This window comes from Pseudophryne corroboree, chromosome 11, assembly GCF_028390025.1.
Source record: "Pseudophryne corroboree isolate aPseCor3 chromosome 11, aPseCor3.hap2, whole genome shotgun sequence".
Lineage (NCBI taxonomy): Eukaryota > Metazoa > Chordata > Amphibia > Anura > Myobatrachidae > Pseudophryne > Pseudophryne corroboree.
Window position 1 is genome coordinate 26701505 of NC_086454.1, and position 18525 is coordinate 26720029.

Sequence of the window (18525 nt, forward strand, 5' to 3'; positions counted from 1 at the left end):
GATCCCCCGTATTTTTAAAACCAGCACCGGGCTCTGGTGCTGGTGCAAAAAATACGGGGGACAAAACGAGCAGGGATCCCCCGTATTTTTCACACCAGCATCGGGCTCCACTAGCTGGACAGATAATGCCACAGCCGGGGGTCACTTTTATACAGTGCCCTGCGGCCGTGGCATTATATATCCAACTAGTCACCCCTGGCCGGGGTACCCTGGGGGAGTGGGGACCCCTGCAATCAAGGGGTCCCCAGCCACCCAAGGGCCAGGGGTGAAGCCCGAGGCTGTCCCCCCCCCCCCCCCCCCCCCCCCCCATCCAAGGGCTGCGGATGGGAGGCTGATAGCCTTGAGTAAAATGACAGAATATTGTTTTTTCCAGAAGAACTACAAGTCCCAGCAAGCCTCTCCCGCAAGCTGGTACTTGGAGAACCACAAGTACCAGCATGCGGGAGAAAAACGGGCCCGCTGGTACCTGTAGTTCTACTGGAAAAAAAATACCCAAATAAAAACAGTACACAGACACCGTGACAGTAAAACTTTATTACACACTGCCGACACACACATACTTACCTATGTTCACACGCCGACATCGGTCCTCTTCTCCATGTAGAATCCACGGATACCTGAAAAGAAAAGATCAATATACTCACCTCAGCCAGGGTCCAGAGATACATCCACGTACTTGGCAAAAAAAGAAAACGAACACCCGGACCACCGGACTAAAAGGGGTCCCATGCTGACACATGAGACCCCTTTCCACGAATGAGACCTGTCAGTGACAGCTGTCACACAAAGGTCTCTAAAGCCAATCAGGAAGCGCAACTTCGTTGCGCTCACCTGATTGGCTGTGCGCTGTCTGAACTCAGACAGCGCATCGCACAGCTCTGTCCATTATATTCAATGGTGGGAACTTAGCGGCTAGCGGTGAGGTCACCCGCCGGTCAGCGGCTGACCGCGGGTAACCCCACCGCTGACGGCAAAGTTCCCACCATTGAAACTAATGGAGCGGCTTTGCGATGCGCTGTCTGACAGCTCAGACAGCGCACAGCCAATCAGGTGAGCGCCACGGAAGTAGCGCTTCCTGATTGGCTGAAGGGACTTCAATGACAGGAGTCACGTGATGTCCCGGCATTCGTGGAAAGGGGTCTCATGTGAAAGCATGGGACCCCTTTCAGTCCAGCATGGAACGGGTGATCGTTTTTTTTTTTTTTTTTTTTTAACCAGTTCGTGTATTATCTCTGGACGTGGATGTACCTCTGGACGCTGGAAGGTGAGTATAATTGTTTTCACAGGTACCCTCGGATCGTCGGAGACCGTGGCAGTCGGCGTGTCAACATAGGTAAGTATGTGTGTGTCGGCAGTGTGTAATAAAGTTTTACTTGTCACGGTGTGTGTGTCCTGTTTTTATTTGGGTATTTTTTTTCCAGTAGAACTACAGGTACCAGCGGGCCCGGTTTTCTCCCGCATGCTGGTACTTGTGGTTCGCCAAGTACCAGCTTGCGGGGGAGGCTTGCTGGGACTTGTAGTACTGCTGGAAAAAACAATATTCTTGTCATTTTACTCAAGGCTATCAGCCTCCCATCCGCAGCCTTTGGATGGGGGGGACAGCCTCGGGCTTCACTCCTGGCCCTTGGGTGGCTGGAGGGGGGGGGGGACCCCTTGATTGAAGGGGTCCCCACTCCCCCAGGGTACCCCGGCCAGGGGTGACTAGTTGGATATTTAATGCCACGGCCGCAGGGCACTGTATAAAAGTGACCCCCGGCTGTGGCATTATCTGTCCAGCTAGTAGAGCCCGATGCTGGTGTGAAAAATACGGGGGACCCCTACTCGTTTTGTCCCCCGTATTTTTTGCACCAGGCGCAGAGCCCGGTGCTGGTTTTAAAAATACGGGGGATCCCTGCCCAATTTTTCCCCGCATTTTTAGAACCAGGACCAGCTCGAAGAGCCCGAGACTGGTTATGCTTTGGAGGGGGGACCCCACGCCATTTTTTTATCGGGTTTTTCCCCGTTTTTTTAAATCGCGGCAAAATTCGGCAAATCGGCCGATTTTCGCCCGCGGGACTGTCGAATCCGTTTTTCATTGAATATGGTGAATTCCGGCAGCCACCTGCCGGAATTCACCTGTCGAATTGTGTTGAATTAAAAAACGGCGATAATTTGCCGCGATTCGCCGTGAATTGCATATACCCCTAAAACTGTTTTTTTCAGTGAGGATGCACTGACGTTAGTGTTTGCACACACTCAGGTAGTGAGAAATTCCACACAAGTGAAGATGGAATGTGTAGGATGCTGTTCACACTGCATCAGCTAGGTGGCGCTGCTCTTCCATGTTTCTGTGCGATTGCATTTGACTTAGGTCAGTGGTTCCCAAACTGCTTGGCGTGGTATCCCGGGGTGCCTCTGGGTACGTGCAGGGTTGGTGGTCCTGGACCATCTCAAATTTATTTATGGTCAATGTAATAGGCAAGTTCAGTGCTTGTGGCTTCCAATCATAAAATATGTGACAAACAGAAGCACAGCCCATAACTGAACCTAGGGATGACAGGTAAAGCGCGATTTATTTAATTTTAATATTTTCTTCTGAATTTCTCGAAGGGTGCCGTGACTCGAGTGTAGGAACCACTGGCTTAGATAAATGCGATCTAGTAAAGAATATTAAATAATGGGGCGTCCCACAGCATAGAGATTTTTTTGTTTTTTAAATTGTTTAGGCGTCTCTAACACATTATGCAATTGAGATTAATAAGTCCCTCTGCAGTGACTGCGGGGCAGATTTATTAAGACTGGAGAAGTGATAAAGGACCAGCCAGTCAGCTCCTAACTGACATTTTTCAAACCCAGCCTGTGACATTGCAGGATCTGATTGGCTGGTCCTTTATCACCTTCCACTGTATCACTTCACCGAGCTTAATAAATCTGCCCCTGGGTTTGAAAAATGACAGTTAGGAGCTGATTGGCTGGGGCGTTGCCTTCCACTTTATCACTTCTCCTGGCTTAAGAAATCTGCCCCTGTATGCTAAGTAGGTATTCCCCCCCCCCCCCCCCCTGCAGAGAATGTGTGCTAAGTAATATGACAACATAATTATTTTTAAACACTTTATTTACATGAAATAAAAGTAAATTTGTTACATACTTATCTTCATTAAGTAAGCAATCCTATACCCTGCAAAAGGTGCGAGTTGCCATTATATCGGTGTGTAAACGCCAGCAATGACCTCTGAACTCGCGGCCCTTTGAGTGTCCGACTCGCACATATTTGCTTTCAGCCCTATTAGGCTGCAAACAAAACTCTGCGAGTCTGCAGTACCATAAGTGAGGCATACAACCACCCTTACACCCGTAAATTCATCCCGGGTAATTGGATTCCAAGTTCTGTCCCTCTCTGGCCTTCCACGGCTGCAGGAGAGATCGCGCCAGAGACCGCGCTCACTGCGGAGGAACCCACTGTACCCGTTACTGTGTAACCTATTTTATCACTTCGTAACGTCATAGTGTCATCGCTGACTTGTTTGTTGTCCGTAGATGTGGAACGCAGACGAATATACGACATTGTTAATGTACTGGAGAGCCTGCATATGGTCAGCCGCCTCGCCAAGAACAAGTACATCTGGCATGGCCGCCATAACCTCAGCAAAACCTTTGATGCACTGAGACAAGTCGGTGAGGAGAGCAGATACGCAGAACAGATTCTGCACCTGAAGAAGCGTGAGCAGGAAGAGATGGATTCCTTAGAGGATGCGCTCGGTGCAAGATCTCTGATGAAACCAGTTGAGATCAGCTTTGTGGAGCTTCCTGGGCTGGAGTTTAGAGCCGGTAATGTTACACTGACATGTAAAGGAATTTGCTGCAAATTGCACAGCGTACCTGCTAGTCTGTCCCTCAGCCGTTGCTCCTCCTTCTTCCTATCTGCTGTGATTAAGACTTGAAATGCCCTTTCACTCAGAAATGGGAGAGAGATCTGAACCTTACACTTTCAGATATAGGGAATGGGAATCTATATTTCTTAAGGCTCATGGAAGCTCCATTTATATACAAGTAAGAGAAACGCAATATAAGATACTGATGAGATGGTACAGACACCCTTCTCTTCTACATGCTATTTCTCCAACTATCTCCCCCTCATGTTGGAGGTGCCATAAGGACCTAGGTTCTTTGTTACACATTTGGTGGACTTGTCCCCTTATTAAAATTTTTTGGGATGATGTAGTCTCCATCTCGGGTACTATCCTACACACCCCTGTGCCATCCGACCCCGCCTTTTGGTTATTGAACCATTCCTCTACCCCTCTATCCACTTATAAGACATCATTGTTGAGACACCTAGGCAACGCCGCCCGTGCAGTAATTCCCACTTTGTGGAAGTCCTCTAATCCCCCTACTCGGTACGCCTGGTTTTCTAGACTAGATTATTATACGAATATGGAAGATATTTTACTGAGCTCTGGGTACAGACGGTCCGAGTTTACAACCGTGTGGCTGCCTTGGATAGAATATAAATCCTCCGAGTCCTACAAAACCTATATCTCTTCCCTGAAATTATGTGGCGGCCAATCTGTTCCTAGGTTGCATATTTGTATGTGTCTGTTTTCTTCTTTTATTTTCTCGCTTAGATTGTCTGCATTCTCGGCTCGGTCACATTTTCTTTCTTTCTCCCTCTTCCTTCCCTCTTTTTCTGTTTCTCTCTAACTTTTCCTATTTTAAAACATATTAACGCAGACTTTTGCCATATTGGACACTTTGCTTTGATTTTGCTCATACTATAGTACACTGCTGTGGGCAGCCGTTTTCTATGTGTTCGATACTTGGTTTTCTTGTGCTTGTATATCGATTTATGTCTGTGTTGTTTTCAACAAAAACAGATTTAAAAAAAAAAAAAGAATTGAAATGCCGTATAAAAGGGGTGTAATATCCTATAGACATCAACATGGCTTGATTCACAGATAGGATAACTGACATGCATTATACTTGTGTTGTCCAATCTAGATTGCCAGGTGCTGCCTACCCCTTTAATTAAAATATGATCGACGGGCCCAGTTCTAGCATTCTGCATGTCTGCTGGGACTGCACTGTTCCACAAAGCAGCTTTAGAAGGCGGCTTGCAATCTCCATCTACTTACCTCCGCTCTTAGCTGCAGCGAATCAGAAGCAGCGATCGGTATGAACAGTAACCAGTGATACTGCACTTCCCTGTTGAGCATGGGGGTCAGTCCGAGTTGATCGCTAGCTGCATTCGTTCACTGTGCAGCGATAAGGCAAAAAATAGGCACTTCTGCGCAATGAGCACGTGCGGCGTACTATTACAGCAAACAATGTAGTTTCACACAGGGTCTAGCGAAGCTTTTCAGTCGCACTGCTGGCCGTAGAGTGATTGATATGAAGAGGGCGTTTCTGGGTGTCAACTGACCGTTTTCAGGGAGTGTTCGGAAAAACGCAGGTGTGCCAGGGCGAACGCAGGGCGTGTTCGTGACGTCAAAACAGGAACTAAATAGTCTGAAGTGATCGCAAGCGCTGAGTAGGTTTTGAGCTGCTCTAAAACTGCACAAAAAAAACTTTGTAGCCATTCTGCGATCCTTTCGTTCGCACTTCTGCAAAACTAAAATACACTCCCAGTGGGAGGCGGCATAGCGTTTGCACAGCTGCTAAAAACTGCTAGTGAGCGATCAACTCGGAATGACCCCCAATGTTTGTTATTTGTACGCAGCCTCTGTGAACAGCAGGAAGGAGAAGTCGCTACGAGTGATGAGCCAGAGATTCGTTATGCTCTTCCTGGTGTCCACGCCGCAGGTCGTCAGCCTGGACACTGCGGCCAGGATTCTCATCGGCGAGGATCAAGTCGATGATTTAGATAAAAGCAAATTTAAAAGTAAGTGATTGGCTGTGAAACAGATGTATTCTTACTTTATTTGTTAATAAAAATCTGTTTATTGCTGAACTTTCAACAACACATTCAGCAAATGCCTAAAACAAACTGCAATATATAATACAATATATACGTGCTGTGTGCCACAGAATGGGCGGGCGTAGTGACATTGTATAATTGGCAAGTCTGAGTTCTGCGAAATGTCCCATCATTTGTACCACATTCTGTATGTGTGTATGTTATATAGAGGTATATCTCTACGGTCGTCTTTCTGTCCCCAGTGTGTGCTGTACAGGGTGGCAGGAGGGTGTCTCCCATACGTGATGTTGTGTTCTTGTATGTATGTATGTATGTATGTATGTATGTATGTATGTATGTATGTATATATGTTATATAGAGATATATCTCTACGTTGTCTTCCTGTCCCCAGTGTGTGCTGTACAGGGTGGCAGGAGGGTGTCTCCCATACGTGATGTTGTGTTCTTGTATGTATGTATGGATAGATAGAGATATATATATATATATATATATATATATATATATATATATATATAGAGATAGAGATAGAGATAGAGATATATATATATATAGAGATAGAGATAGAGATATATATATATATATATAGAGAGAGAGATATATATATAGAGAGATATATATATATATATATATATATTTCTCTAACGTCCTAAGTGGATGCTGGGGACTCCGTCAGGACCATGGGGTTTAGCGGCTCCGCAGGAGACAGGGCACAATAATAAAAGCTTTAGGATCAGGTGGTGTGCACTGGCTCCTCCCCCCATGACCCTCCTCCAAGCCTCAGTTAGATTTTTGTGCCCGGCCGAGAAGGGTGCAATCTAGGTGGCTCTCCTGAGCTGCTTAGAATAAAAGTTTAAGTTAGGTTTTTTATTTTCAGTGAGTCCTGCTGGCAACAGGCTCACTGCTACGAGGGACTTAGGGGAGAGAAGTAAACTCACCTGCGTGCAGGATGGATTTGCTTCTTAGGCTACTGGACACCATTAGCTCCAGAGGGAGTCGGAACACAGGTCTCACCCTGGGGTTCGTCCCGGAGCCGTGCCGCCGACCCCCCTTGCAGATGCCGAAGTTGAAGAGGTCCAGAAACAGGCGGCAGAAGACTTTCAGTCTTCATAAGGTAGCGCACAGCACTGCAGCTGTGCGCCATTGTTGTCAGCACACTTCATACCAGCGGTCACTGAGGGTGCAGGGCGCTGGGGGGGGCGCCCTGGGCAGCAATGTATTATACCTTTTTTATGGCTAAAATACATCACATATAGCCCTTGAGGCTATATGGATGTATTTAACCCCTGCCAGATCTCACAAACTCCGGGAGAAGAGCCCGCCGTTTTAGGGGGAGGGGCCTATTCTCCTCAGCACACGGCGCCATTTTCCTGCTCAGCTCTGCTGTGAGGAAGGCTCCCAGGCTCTCCCCTGCACTGCACTACAGAAACAGGGTTAAAACAGAGAGGGGGGGCACTTATTTGGCGATATGATTACATATGTGAAAATGCTATAAGGGAAAACACTTGTATAAGGGGTTGTCCCTGTATAATTATAGCGTTTTTGGTGTGTGCTGGCAAACTCTCCCTCTGTCTCCCCAAAGGGCTAGTGGGGTCCTGTCCTCTATCAGAGCATTCCCTGTGTGTGTGCTGTGTGTCGGTACGTGTGTGTCGACATGTAGGAGGACGATGTTGGTGAGGAGGCGGAGCAAATTGCCTGTATTGGTGATGTCACTCTCTAGGGAGTCGACACCGGAATGGATGGCTTATTTAGGAATTACGTGATAATGTCAACACGATGCAAGGTCGGTTGACGACATGAGACGGCCGGCAAACAAATTAGTACCTGTCCAGGCGTCTCAGACACCGTCAGGGGCTTGTAAAAACGCCCATTTACCTCAGTGGGTCGACACAGACACGGACACTGACTTCAGTGTCGACGGTGAAGAAACAAACGTATTTTCCTTTAGGGCCACACGTTACATGTTAAGGGCAATGAAGGAGGTGTTACATATTTCTGATACTACAAGTACCACAAATAAGGGTATTATGTAGGGTGGGAATAATCTACTTGTAGTTTTTCCTGAATCAGATAAATTAAAGTGTGTGATGATACGTGGGTTTCCTCCGATAGAAAATTATTGGAGGTATACCCTTTCCCGCCAGAAGTGAGGGCGAGTTGGGAAACACACCTTAGGGTGGATAAGGCGCTCACACGCTTATAAAAACAAGTGGCGTTACCATCTCCAGATACGGCCGCCCTCAAGGAGCCAGCTGATAGGAAGCTGAAAAATATCCTAAAAAGTATATACACACATACTGGTGTTATACTACGACCAGCAATCGCCTCAGCCTGGATGTGCAGCGCTGGGGGGGCTTGGTCGGATTTCCTGACTGAAAATATTGATACCCTTGACAGGAACAATATTTTATTGACTATAGAGCATTTTAAGGATGCATTTCTATATATGCGAGATGCGCAGAGGGATATTTGCATTCTGGCATCAAGAGTAGATGTGATGTCCATATCTGCCAGACGATGTTTATAGACACGACAGTGGTCAGGTGATGCAGATTCCAGACGGCACATGGAAGTATTGCCGTATAAAGGGGCGGTCCATCGGACCTGGTGGCCATGGCAACAGCTGGAAAATCCACTTTTGTTACCCCAAGTCACATCTCAGCAGAAAAGGACACAGTCTTTTCAGTCTCAGTCCTTTCGTACCCATAAAGGCAGGCGGGCAAAAGGCCAGTCATATCTGCCCAGGGTTAGAGGAAAGGGAAGAAGACTGCAGCAGGCAGCCCATTCCCAGGAACAGAAGTCCTCCACAGCTTCTGCCAAGTCCGCAGCATGACGCTGGGGCCATACAAGCGGACTCAGGTGCGGTGGGGGGTCATCTCAAGAGTTTCAGCACGCAGTGGGCTCACTCGCAAGTGGACTCCTGGATCCTACACGTAGTATCCCAGGTGTACATTGGAAATTCGAGACGTCTTCCCCTCACAAGTTCCTGAAGTCTGCTTTACCAACGTCTCCCTCCGACAGGGAGGCAGTATTGGAAAAAAATTCACAGGCTGTATTCCCAGCAGGTGATAATCAAAGTACCCCTCCTACAACAAGGGAAGGGGTATTATTCCACACTATATTGTGGTACTGAAGCCAAACGGCTCGGTGAGATCTAAAAGATTTGAACAATTACATACAAGGGTTCAAATCAAGATGGAGTCACTCAGAGCAGTGATAGCGAACCAGGACGATATGGTGTCACTGGATATCAGGGACGCTTACCTACATGTCCAAATTTTGCCCTTCTCACCAAGGGTATCTCAGGTTCGTGGTACAGAACTGTCACTATCAGTTCAGACGCTGCCGTTTGGATTGTCCACGGCACCCCGGGTCATTTACCATGGTAATGGCCGAAATGATGATTCTTCCTAAAAGAAATATGGACGCTTTCCTGATAAGGGCAAGGTCCAGAGAACAGTTGGCGGTCGGAGTAGCACTATCTCAAGTAGTTCTACGACAGCACGAGTGGATTCTAAATAATCCAAAATCGCAGCTTTTTCCGACGACACGTCTAATGTTCCTAGGAATGATTCTGGACACAGTCCAGAAAAGGATGTTTTCTCCCGGAGAAGAAGGCCAGGGAGTTATCCGAGCTAGTCAGGAACCTCCTAAAACCAGGAAAAGTATCAGTGCATCATTGCACAAGGGTCCTGTGAAAAATGGTGGTTTCTTACAAAGCGATCCCATTCGGTAGATTTCACGCAAGAACCTTTCAGTGGAATCTGCTGGGAAAATGGTCCGGATCGCATCTTCAGATGCATCAGCGGATAACCCTGTCTCCAAGGACAAGGGTGTTTTCTTCTGCGGTGGCTGCAGAGTGCTCATCTATGAAAGGGCCGCAGATTCGACATTCAGGACTGGGTCCTGGTGACCACGGATGCCAGCCTGAGTGGCTGGGGAGCAGTCACACAGGGAAAAAATTTCCAGGGAGTGTGATCAAGTCTGGAGACTTCTCTCCACATAATTATACTGGAGCTAAGGGCAATTTACAAGGCTCTAAGCTTAGCAAGACCTCTGCTTCAAGGTCAGCCGGTATTGATCCAGTGGGACAACATCACGGCAGTCGCCCACGTAAACAGACAGGGCGGCACAAGAAGCAGGAGGGAAATGGCAGAAACTGCAAGGATTCTTCGCTGGGCGAAAAATCATGTGATAACACTCTCAGCAGTGTTAATTCCGGGAGTGGAAAACTGGGAAGCAGACTTCCTCAGCAGGCATAACCTCCACCCGGGAGAGTGGGGACTTCAGCGGGAAGTCTTCCACATGATTGTAAACCGTTGGGAAAAACCAAAGGTGGACATGATGGCGTCCCGCCTGAACAAAAAACTAGGCAGATATTGCGCCAGGTCAAGGGACCCTCAGGCAATAGCGGTGGACGCTCTGGTAACACTGTGGGTGTACCAGTCAGGGTATGTGTTCCCTCCTATGCATCTCATACCAAAAGTACTGAGAATCATAAGAAGGAGATGAGTAAGAACGATACTCGTGGTTCCGGATGGGTCAAGAAGGACTTGGTACCCGGAACTTCAAGAGATGCTCACGGAAGAACCGTGGCCTCTACCTTTAAGAGAGGACCTGCTCCAGCAGGGGCCTTGTCTGTTCCAAGACTTACCGCGGCTGCGTTTGACGGCATGGCAGTTGAACGCCGGATCCTGAAAGGGCATTCCAGATGAAGTCATCCCTACCCTGGTCGAAGCCAGGAAGGATGTAACCGAAAAACATTTTCACCGCATTTGGTAAAAATATGTTGCGTGGTGTGAGGCCAAGAAGGTCCCTACAGAGGAATTCCAACTGGGTCGTTTCCTACATTTCCTGAAAACAGGACTGTCTATGGACCTAAAATTAGGGTCCATTAAGGTTCAAATTTCGACCCTGTCGAATTTCTTCCAGAAAGAACTGGCTTCAGTGCCTGAAGTTCAGACGTTTGTAAAAGGGGTACTGCATATACAGCCTCCTTTTGTGCCCCCAGTGGCACCTTGGGATCTCAATGTTGTTTTGAGTTTCCTAAAGTCACATTGGTTTGATCCACTCACCACTGTGGAATTAAAATATTTCACATGGAAGGTGAAGATTCTATTAGCCCTGGCTTCAGCCAGGCGTGTGTCAGAATGGGCGGCTTTATCATATAAAAGCCCTTACTTAATTTTTCATTCTGACAGGGCAGAATTGAGGACTCATCCTCAATTTCTCCTTAAGGTGTTTTCTGTTTTTCACATGAACCAACCTATTGTGGTACCTGCGGCTACTAGGGACTTGGAGGGCTCCAAGTTACTTGACGTTGTCAGGGCCCTGAAAATATATGTTTCCAGGACGACTGGAGTCAGAAAATCTGACTCGCTGTTTAGCCTGTATGCACCCAACAAGATGGGTGTTCCTGCTTCTAAGCAGACGATTGCTCGCTGGATTTGTAGTACAATTCAGCTTGCACATTCTGTGGCAGGCCTGCCACAGCCAAAATCAGTAAAAGCCCATTCCACAAGGAAGTGGGCTCATCTTGGGCGGCTGCCCGAGGGGTCTCGGCTTTACAACTTTGCCGAGCTGCTACTTGGTCAGGGGCACACCCTGACTGAGGAGGACCTGGAGTTCTCTCATTCGGTGCTGCAGAGTCATCCGCACTCTCCCGCCCGTTTGGGAGCTTTGGTATAATCCCCATGGTCCTGACGGAGTCCCCAGCATCCACTTAGGACGTTAGAGAAAATAAGAATTTACTTACCGATAATTCTATTTCTCGTAGTCCGTAGTGGATGCTGGGCGCCCATCCCAAGTGCGGATTGTCTGCAATACTTGTACATAGTTATTGTTACAAAAATCGGGTTATTTTTGTTGTGAGCCATCTTTTCAGAGGCTCCTTCGTTGTTATCATACTGTTAACTGGGTTCAGATCACAGGTTGTACGGTGTGATTGGTGTGGCTGGTATGAGTCTTACCCGGGATTCAATATCCTTCCTTATTATGCACGCTCGTCCGGGCACAGTATCCTAACTGAGGCTTGGAGGAGGGTCATGGGGGGAGGAGCCAGTGCACACCACCTGATCCTAAAGCTTTTATTATTGTGCCCTGTCTCCTGCGGAGCCGCTAAACCCCATGGTCCTGACGGAGTCCCCAGCATCCACTACGGACTACGAGAAATAGAATTATCGGTAAGTAAATTCTTATATATATATATATATATGTGTGTATATATATATGTGTATGTATATATGTATATATATATATATATATATATATATATATATATATATATATATATATATATATATAGTGGAGGCAGGGGAGAAGAACAAGCGCCATATGGTGTAGTAGTTTAAATAAATGGGAATATTATAGACACATATATGAAATATAGGTACCGAATGAATTCTTGGAATCAGGCCTATCTGTCTCTCTTTATCCTCAGTGGCTGTTCCCCACCTGTCAGGCGACTGTCAGCTGACTGTCTATGACCGACGTAGATGACAGCAGGACAGCAGGAAGAGACGCTTCCTGCTGTCATCTACGTCGGTCATAGACAGTCAGCTGACAGTCGCCTGACAGGTGGGGAACAGCCACTGAGGATAAAGAGAGACAGATAGGCCTGATTCCAAGAATTCATTCGGTACCTATATTTCATATATGTCTATAATATTCCCATTTATTTAAACTACTACACCATATGGCGCTTGTTCTTCTCCCCTGCCTCCACAGAATAGCATGACTGAATATACCCGGGTCATATCTTGAGGAACTGAGCTGCCACCAAAGAAGTTTGGGAGGTGTCTATAGAGCACGAAGTCTTCGTTAGAAGGTTACTGATACGGACTATCTACGACCTATTAAGTCCTAATATATTGACATTTGGCGACCCCTTCCTTTGAAGGAACATTCGAACGTTGGATAAGCGCACTGACCTAAAAAACTCTTTCTACATATATAGATATAGAGATATATATATATAGAGATATATATATATATATATATATAGAGATATATATATATATATATATATATATATAGAGAGATATATCTCTACGGCCGTCTTCCTGTCCGCAGTGTGTGCTGTACAGGGTGGCAGGAGGGTGTCTCCCCTACGTGATGTTGTGTTCATGTATGTATGTATGTATGTTATATAGAGATATATATATATATATATATATATATATATATAGAGAGATATATCTCTACGGCCGTCTTCCTGTCCGCAGTGTGTGCTGTACAGGGTGGCAGGAGGGTGTCTCCCCTACGTGATGTTGTGTTCATGTATGTATGTATGTTATATAGAGAGATATATATATATATAGAGAGATATATCTCTACGGCCGTCTTCCTGTCCGCAGTGTGTGCTGTACAGGGTGGCAGGAGGGTGTCTCCCCTACGTGATGTTGTGTTCATGTATGTATGTATGTTATATAGAGAGATATATATATATATATAGAGAGATATATCTCTACGGCCGTCTTCCTGTCCGCAGTGTGTGCTGTACAGGGTGGCAGGAGGGTGTCTCCCCTACGTGATGTTGTGTTCATGTATGTATGTATGTTATATAGAGAGATATATATATATATATATATATATATATATATATATATATATCTATATATATATCTATATATATATATATATATATATATATATATCTATCTCTCTCTCTACGGTCCTCTTCCTGTCCCCAGTGTGTGCAGCACAGACGGGAGCTGGACAGGGTGGCAGGAGGGGGTGTTCTACATGATGTGTTCTTGCACTGGACATTACAAGTGCATAAGACTGCACTTTACATGACTTACACCACGGAAACTTATTTCTCCTTTTGATTTTCACAGCAAAAATAAGACGTTTATACGACATTGCAAATGTCCTCAGCAGCCTGAATCTCATAAAGAAAGTCCATGTGACTGAAGAGAGGGGCCGTAAGCCGGCGTTTCAGTGGACGGGACCCGAAACCGCTACAGAACAGCGCGGTAAGCGGGGTTCTGACTGCCAGTCATGGTCACAGCTACGTCCTGCAGGCTCAGGGGATATAGGGGATCTCTGCACCCCTGCTGCTTATATAATAGCTCTCACCAGGCAAAGTTTTACGTTGTAACAATGTCAAATATTTATATGCATTCTCTAACCTGTGTAGTAAAAGATTAAAGTATAATTGGATTGGGGATACTCCGTACAAATGCGATCCCACATTACTTGCTTTGGCCCAGCATTGAGGTGGTCTTGTGGGTCTACCGATGATTCTTGAAGGCGTTCTGTTGCTCCGTACATTCCCGTTGCCAGTGTGGTGTTGGTGTCTTAACTATCAGGTCGCCCGTAGACAACACACTGGCAGTGTCGAGCTGCTGGAGCAGTGACTGATGTCTGGAAGAGGCTGCGCCCCAGGCGGGTGATCTTTTAGGACTCGATTGTCTGTAAACATTTGATTGGAATGATCATTTGAAGAGACATTACACTGAGACATTAGGTGTTTCAGGTCCTACACTTGTTGCTGTACTTTGATAATAGGATCCAGTCATGCCGAGGAACCCTCGTTGTAATTTTGCATTGAGGAGAGTGCATCCTGTCTGGGCAGGTAATGCAGACAGTATACACAGGTGCAATAAGTGTGTATTATCAGCTGACGCAGAGAGTGACCCTAGGTAACACTACACAGCACGTGTTCCTGAGTATACTGGCCTCTGGTATGGTCTGTACACACTGGAATATCAGCGTTTTCAGAGCTAATATAATATTGCTACACCTGGGTATGTTCTCATGCCATGTCAGAGTGCTTGATTTGTATGCTGTGATACTTAACGGGTATTTCGTGATTTGTTTTCCAGAGTCCACGCCCAATCCCACGTCGCAAGCCTCCGTAGCCCTGGACCTGCGGTCTCCTAAGGAGAACTGTGCTAAGAATCTCTTTGCTCCCCGTGGCAAGCAGAACTTCACTCGTCACCAGTCGCTTATAAAGCTGGCGAAGAGTATTGAGAATGACAGGCGGAAGATCAACTCCGCCCCCAGCAGCCCTACAAAGAGCGGTACCTCTTGACATTCGTTATATGTATGATGATACTAACGGGGGTTCATCTGCCTATTCTCACCCTGCTCTGTTTTGTGTAACAGATGATTGCGGCAGCTCGGCTGCTGTTCCCAGTAAGATGGCTCAGCTAGCGGCAATCTGCAAGGAGCAGCTGGACCATACCAAGTAGGTGGATTGTTTGCGTGGTGATAATATACTGTAGTTTATCGCCACATCAATGATATGCTTCATATCGGTATCCTCTTACATACAATGACCTTACTGCTGCCTACTGAGTTTTATGCCGTTGTAAAAGACGGACGCCTGAGCTCTTACATCTCCTCGCTGCAATAGCATTTGCCCGGCGTGCAGCAAGCACTACATTCTTGCTTTCTTACAGCGATCTAGATGCACTCTGCAAAACAGTCGTCTCTTAATACCACTGGGCTAGTTGGAGTAATATAAATAATAGTGATAACTGGTAGCAGCCTCCTTGTTTGTGCTTTTGTCAGGGTTACAGGGTGAGTCATGACCTTTCTCAGTTGTACAGACCGTTCCCTACGTGAGGTTGGCAGATCATTCTCTGGAACAGCTGACCGTAGACTTGTACAAGACTGCTGCATATCGTATAACCAGTAGTAGCACCTGTTATGTTATGCTGTATTGTGGTTTACGTCTAGTTAATGTATGGGATTGGTTCTGCTTTATGTTCCCAGCTGCAGGGATGTAAAGAAGATGAAACTCAGCCTGTCTAGAGGCATCCTTAACGGGAATGCCAGGTTCATGATGAAGCCTCAGAACCAGCAATCTTCACCCATCAGCCCCATCCTCTATCAGGCTCTGCCTCTCGTTCAGGCTCGCTCTAATTCCCCGGCCACATACACCGTCTATTTACAGTCTCCGCATAGCAGAACGGACACTACGGCTCATCCTGACCTCTGTTCTGGCAGCACTGTGCTGGGGGAGAAGAATGTGCTGCAAGACGATGGGAAGTTACCAGTCACGGATCAGTCTGCTGAGAATGACTCGGGGAACGAGAAAAGTTCTGGGAAACTTCCAGAACGTGCCGACCACGGCTCCAAGCGGATTAAATGCTCTGGCCAGGAGGATTTGCCCGAGGTTCGTCCCTGGTCGGGGGGCAGGGTGGGGAGTACAGGTTTTGTTTTAATGTAGTCTATTGAATTGTTTGAGTGAAGAATACAGCTGAGTGTCTTTAAACCACAGTTGCAAAAGGAATTTTGCATTGCGTTAAGTTTTGAGCACCAGTGTTCTAGGAAAGATATCTCACTGCTGCAACTTTGACATCCAGCCATTACATGCTTTTTGTACTATGATAGGTATTGACAATTTCTCTGATGTCCTAGTGGATGCTGGGAACTCCGAAAGGACCATGGGGAATAACGGCTCCGCAGGAGACTGGGCACAAAAGTAAAAGCTTTAGGACTACCTGGTGTGCACTGGCTCCTCCCCCTCCTCCAAGCCTCAGTTAGATTTTTGTGCCCGAACGAGAAGGGTGCACACTAGGTGGCTCTCCTGAGCTGCTTAGTGAAAAAGTTTAAGTATAGGTTTTTTATTTTCAGTGAATCCTGCTGGCAACAGGTTCACTGCACCGAGGGACTAAGGGGAGAAGAAGCGAACTCACCTGCGTGCAGAGTGGATTGGGCTTCTTAGGCTACTGGACATTAGCTCCAGAGGGACGATCACAGGCCCAGCCATGGATGGGTCCCAGAGCTGCGCCGCCGGCCCCCTTACAGAGCCAGAAGACAGAAGAGATCCGGGAAATCGGCGGCAGAAGACGTCCTGTCTTCAATAAGGTAGCGCACAGCACCGCAGCTGTGCGCCATTGCTCTCCGCACACTTCACACTCCGGTCACTGAGGGTGTTGGGGGGGGGGGGGCCCTGAGACGCAATAAAAATACCTTAGATGGCAAAAAATACATCACATATAGCTCCTGGGCTATATGGATGCATTTAACCCCTGCCAGTTTTTCCTTAAAAAAGCGGGAGAAAGGCCGCCGAGAAGGGGGCGGAGCTTATCTCCTCAGCACACTGGCGCCATTTTCCCTCACAGCTCCGTTGGAGGGAAGCTCCTTGACTCTCCCCTGCAGTCCTGCACTACAGAAACAGGGTAAAACAAGAGAGGGGGGGCACTAATTTGGCAGATAAATCAATACAGCAGCTATATAAGGGAAAAACACTTATATAAGGTTATCCCTGTATATGTGTATATATATATATATATATATATATATATATATATATATATATATATTTATATATATATATATATATATATATATATATATATATATATATAGCGCTCTGGTGTGTGCTGGCAAACTCTCCCTCTGTCTCCCCAAAGGGCTAGTGGGGTCCTGTCCTCTATCAGAGCATTCCCTGTGTGTGTGTGCTGTGTCGGTACGTTGTGTCGACATGTATGAGGAGGAAAATGGTATGGAGGCGGAGCAATTGCCTGTAATAGTGATGTCACCCCCTAGGGAGTCGACACCTGACTGGATGGTCTTATGGAAGGAATTACGTGATAGCGTCAGCACTTTACAAAAGACTGTTGACGACATGAGACAGCCGGCAAATCAGTTATTACCTGTACAGGCGTCTCAAACACCGTCGGGGGCTCTAAAGCGCCCGTTACCTCAGATGGTCGACACGGACACTGACTCCAGTGTCGACGGTGAGGAAACAAACGTATTTTCCAGTAGGGCCACACGTTACATGATCACGGCAATGAAGGAGGTTTTGAACATTTCTGATACTACAAGTACCACAAAAAAGGGTATTATGTGGGGTGTGAAAAAACTACCCGTAGTTTTTCCTGAATCAGATGAAATAAATGAGGTGTGTGATGAAGCGTGGGTTTCCCCCGATAAAAAACTGCTAATTTCTAAAAAATTATTGGCATTATACCCTTTCCCGCCAGAGGTTAGGGCGCGTTGGGAAACACCCCCTAGGGTAGATAAGGCGCTCACACGCTTATCAAAACAAGTGGCGTTACCGTCTCCTGATACGGCCGCCCTCAAGGAACCAGCTGATAGGAAGCTGGAAAATATCCTTAAAAGTATATACACACATACTGGTATTATACTGCGACCAGCAATCGCCTCAGCCTGGATGTGCAGTGCTGGGGTGGCTTGGTCGGATTCCCTGACTGAAAATATTGATACCCTGGACAGGGACAGTATATTATTGACTATAGAGCATTTAAAGGATGCATTTCTATATATGCGAGATGCACAGAGGGATATTTGCACTCTGGCATCAAGAGTAAGTGCGCTGTCCATTTCTGCCAGAAGAGGGTTATGGACGCGACAGTGGTCAGGTGATGCGGATTCCAAACGGCATATGGAAGTATTGCCGTATAAAGCGGAGGAGTTATTTGGGGTCGGTCTATCGGACCTGGTGGCAACGGCTGGGAAATCCACCTTTTTACCCCAGGTCACCTCTCAGCAGAAAAAGACACCGTCTTTTCAGGCTCAGTCCTTTCGTCCCCATAAGGGCAAGCGGGCAAAAGGCCACTCATATCTGCCCCGGGGCAGAGGAAGGGGAAAAAGACTGCAGCAGGCAGCCTCTTCCCAGGAACAGAAGCCCTCCCCCGCTTCTGCCAAGTCCT

The 18525-nt window shown here is 46.8% G+C and overlaps 1 protein-coding gene across 3 annotated transcripts in view; it reads left to right on the forward strand.

The window, feature by feature from the left end:
* E2F8 (E2F transcription factor 8) overlaps positions 1–18525 on the forward strand; it is a 119282-nt gene that overhangs the window by 83911 nt on the left and 16846 nt on the right. For all 3 annotated transcript variants that reach the window (XM_063946389.1, XM_063946390.1, XM_063946391.1), the window contains exons 5-10: positions 3517–3807; positions 5696–5857; positions 13729–13866; positions 14719–14916; positions 15002–15083; positions 15614–16016. In XM_063946389.1, coding sequence (XP_063802459.1) covers positions 3517–3807; positions 5696–5857; positions 13729–13866; positions 14719–14916; positions 15002–15083; positions 15614–16016 — 1274 coding nt within the window. The remainder of the gene's footprint in view (positions 1–3516; positions 3808–5695; positions 5858–13728; positions 13867–14718; positions 14917–15001; positions 15084–15613; positions 16017–18525) is intronic.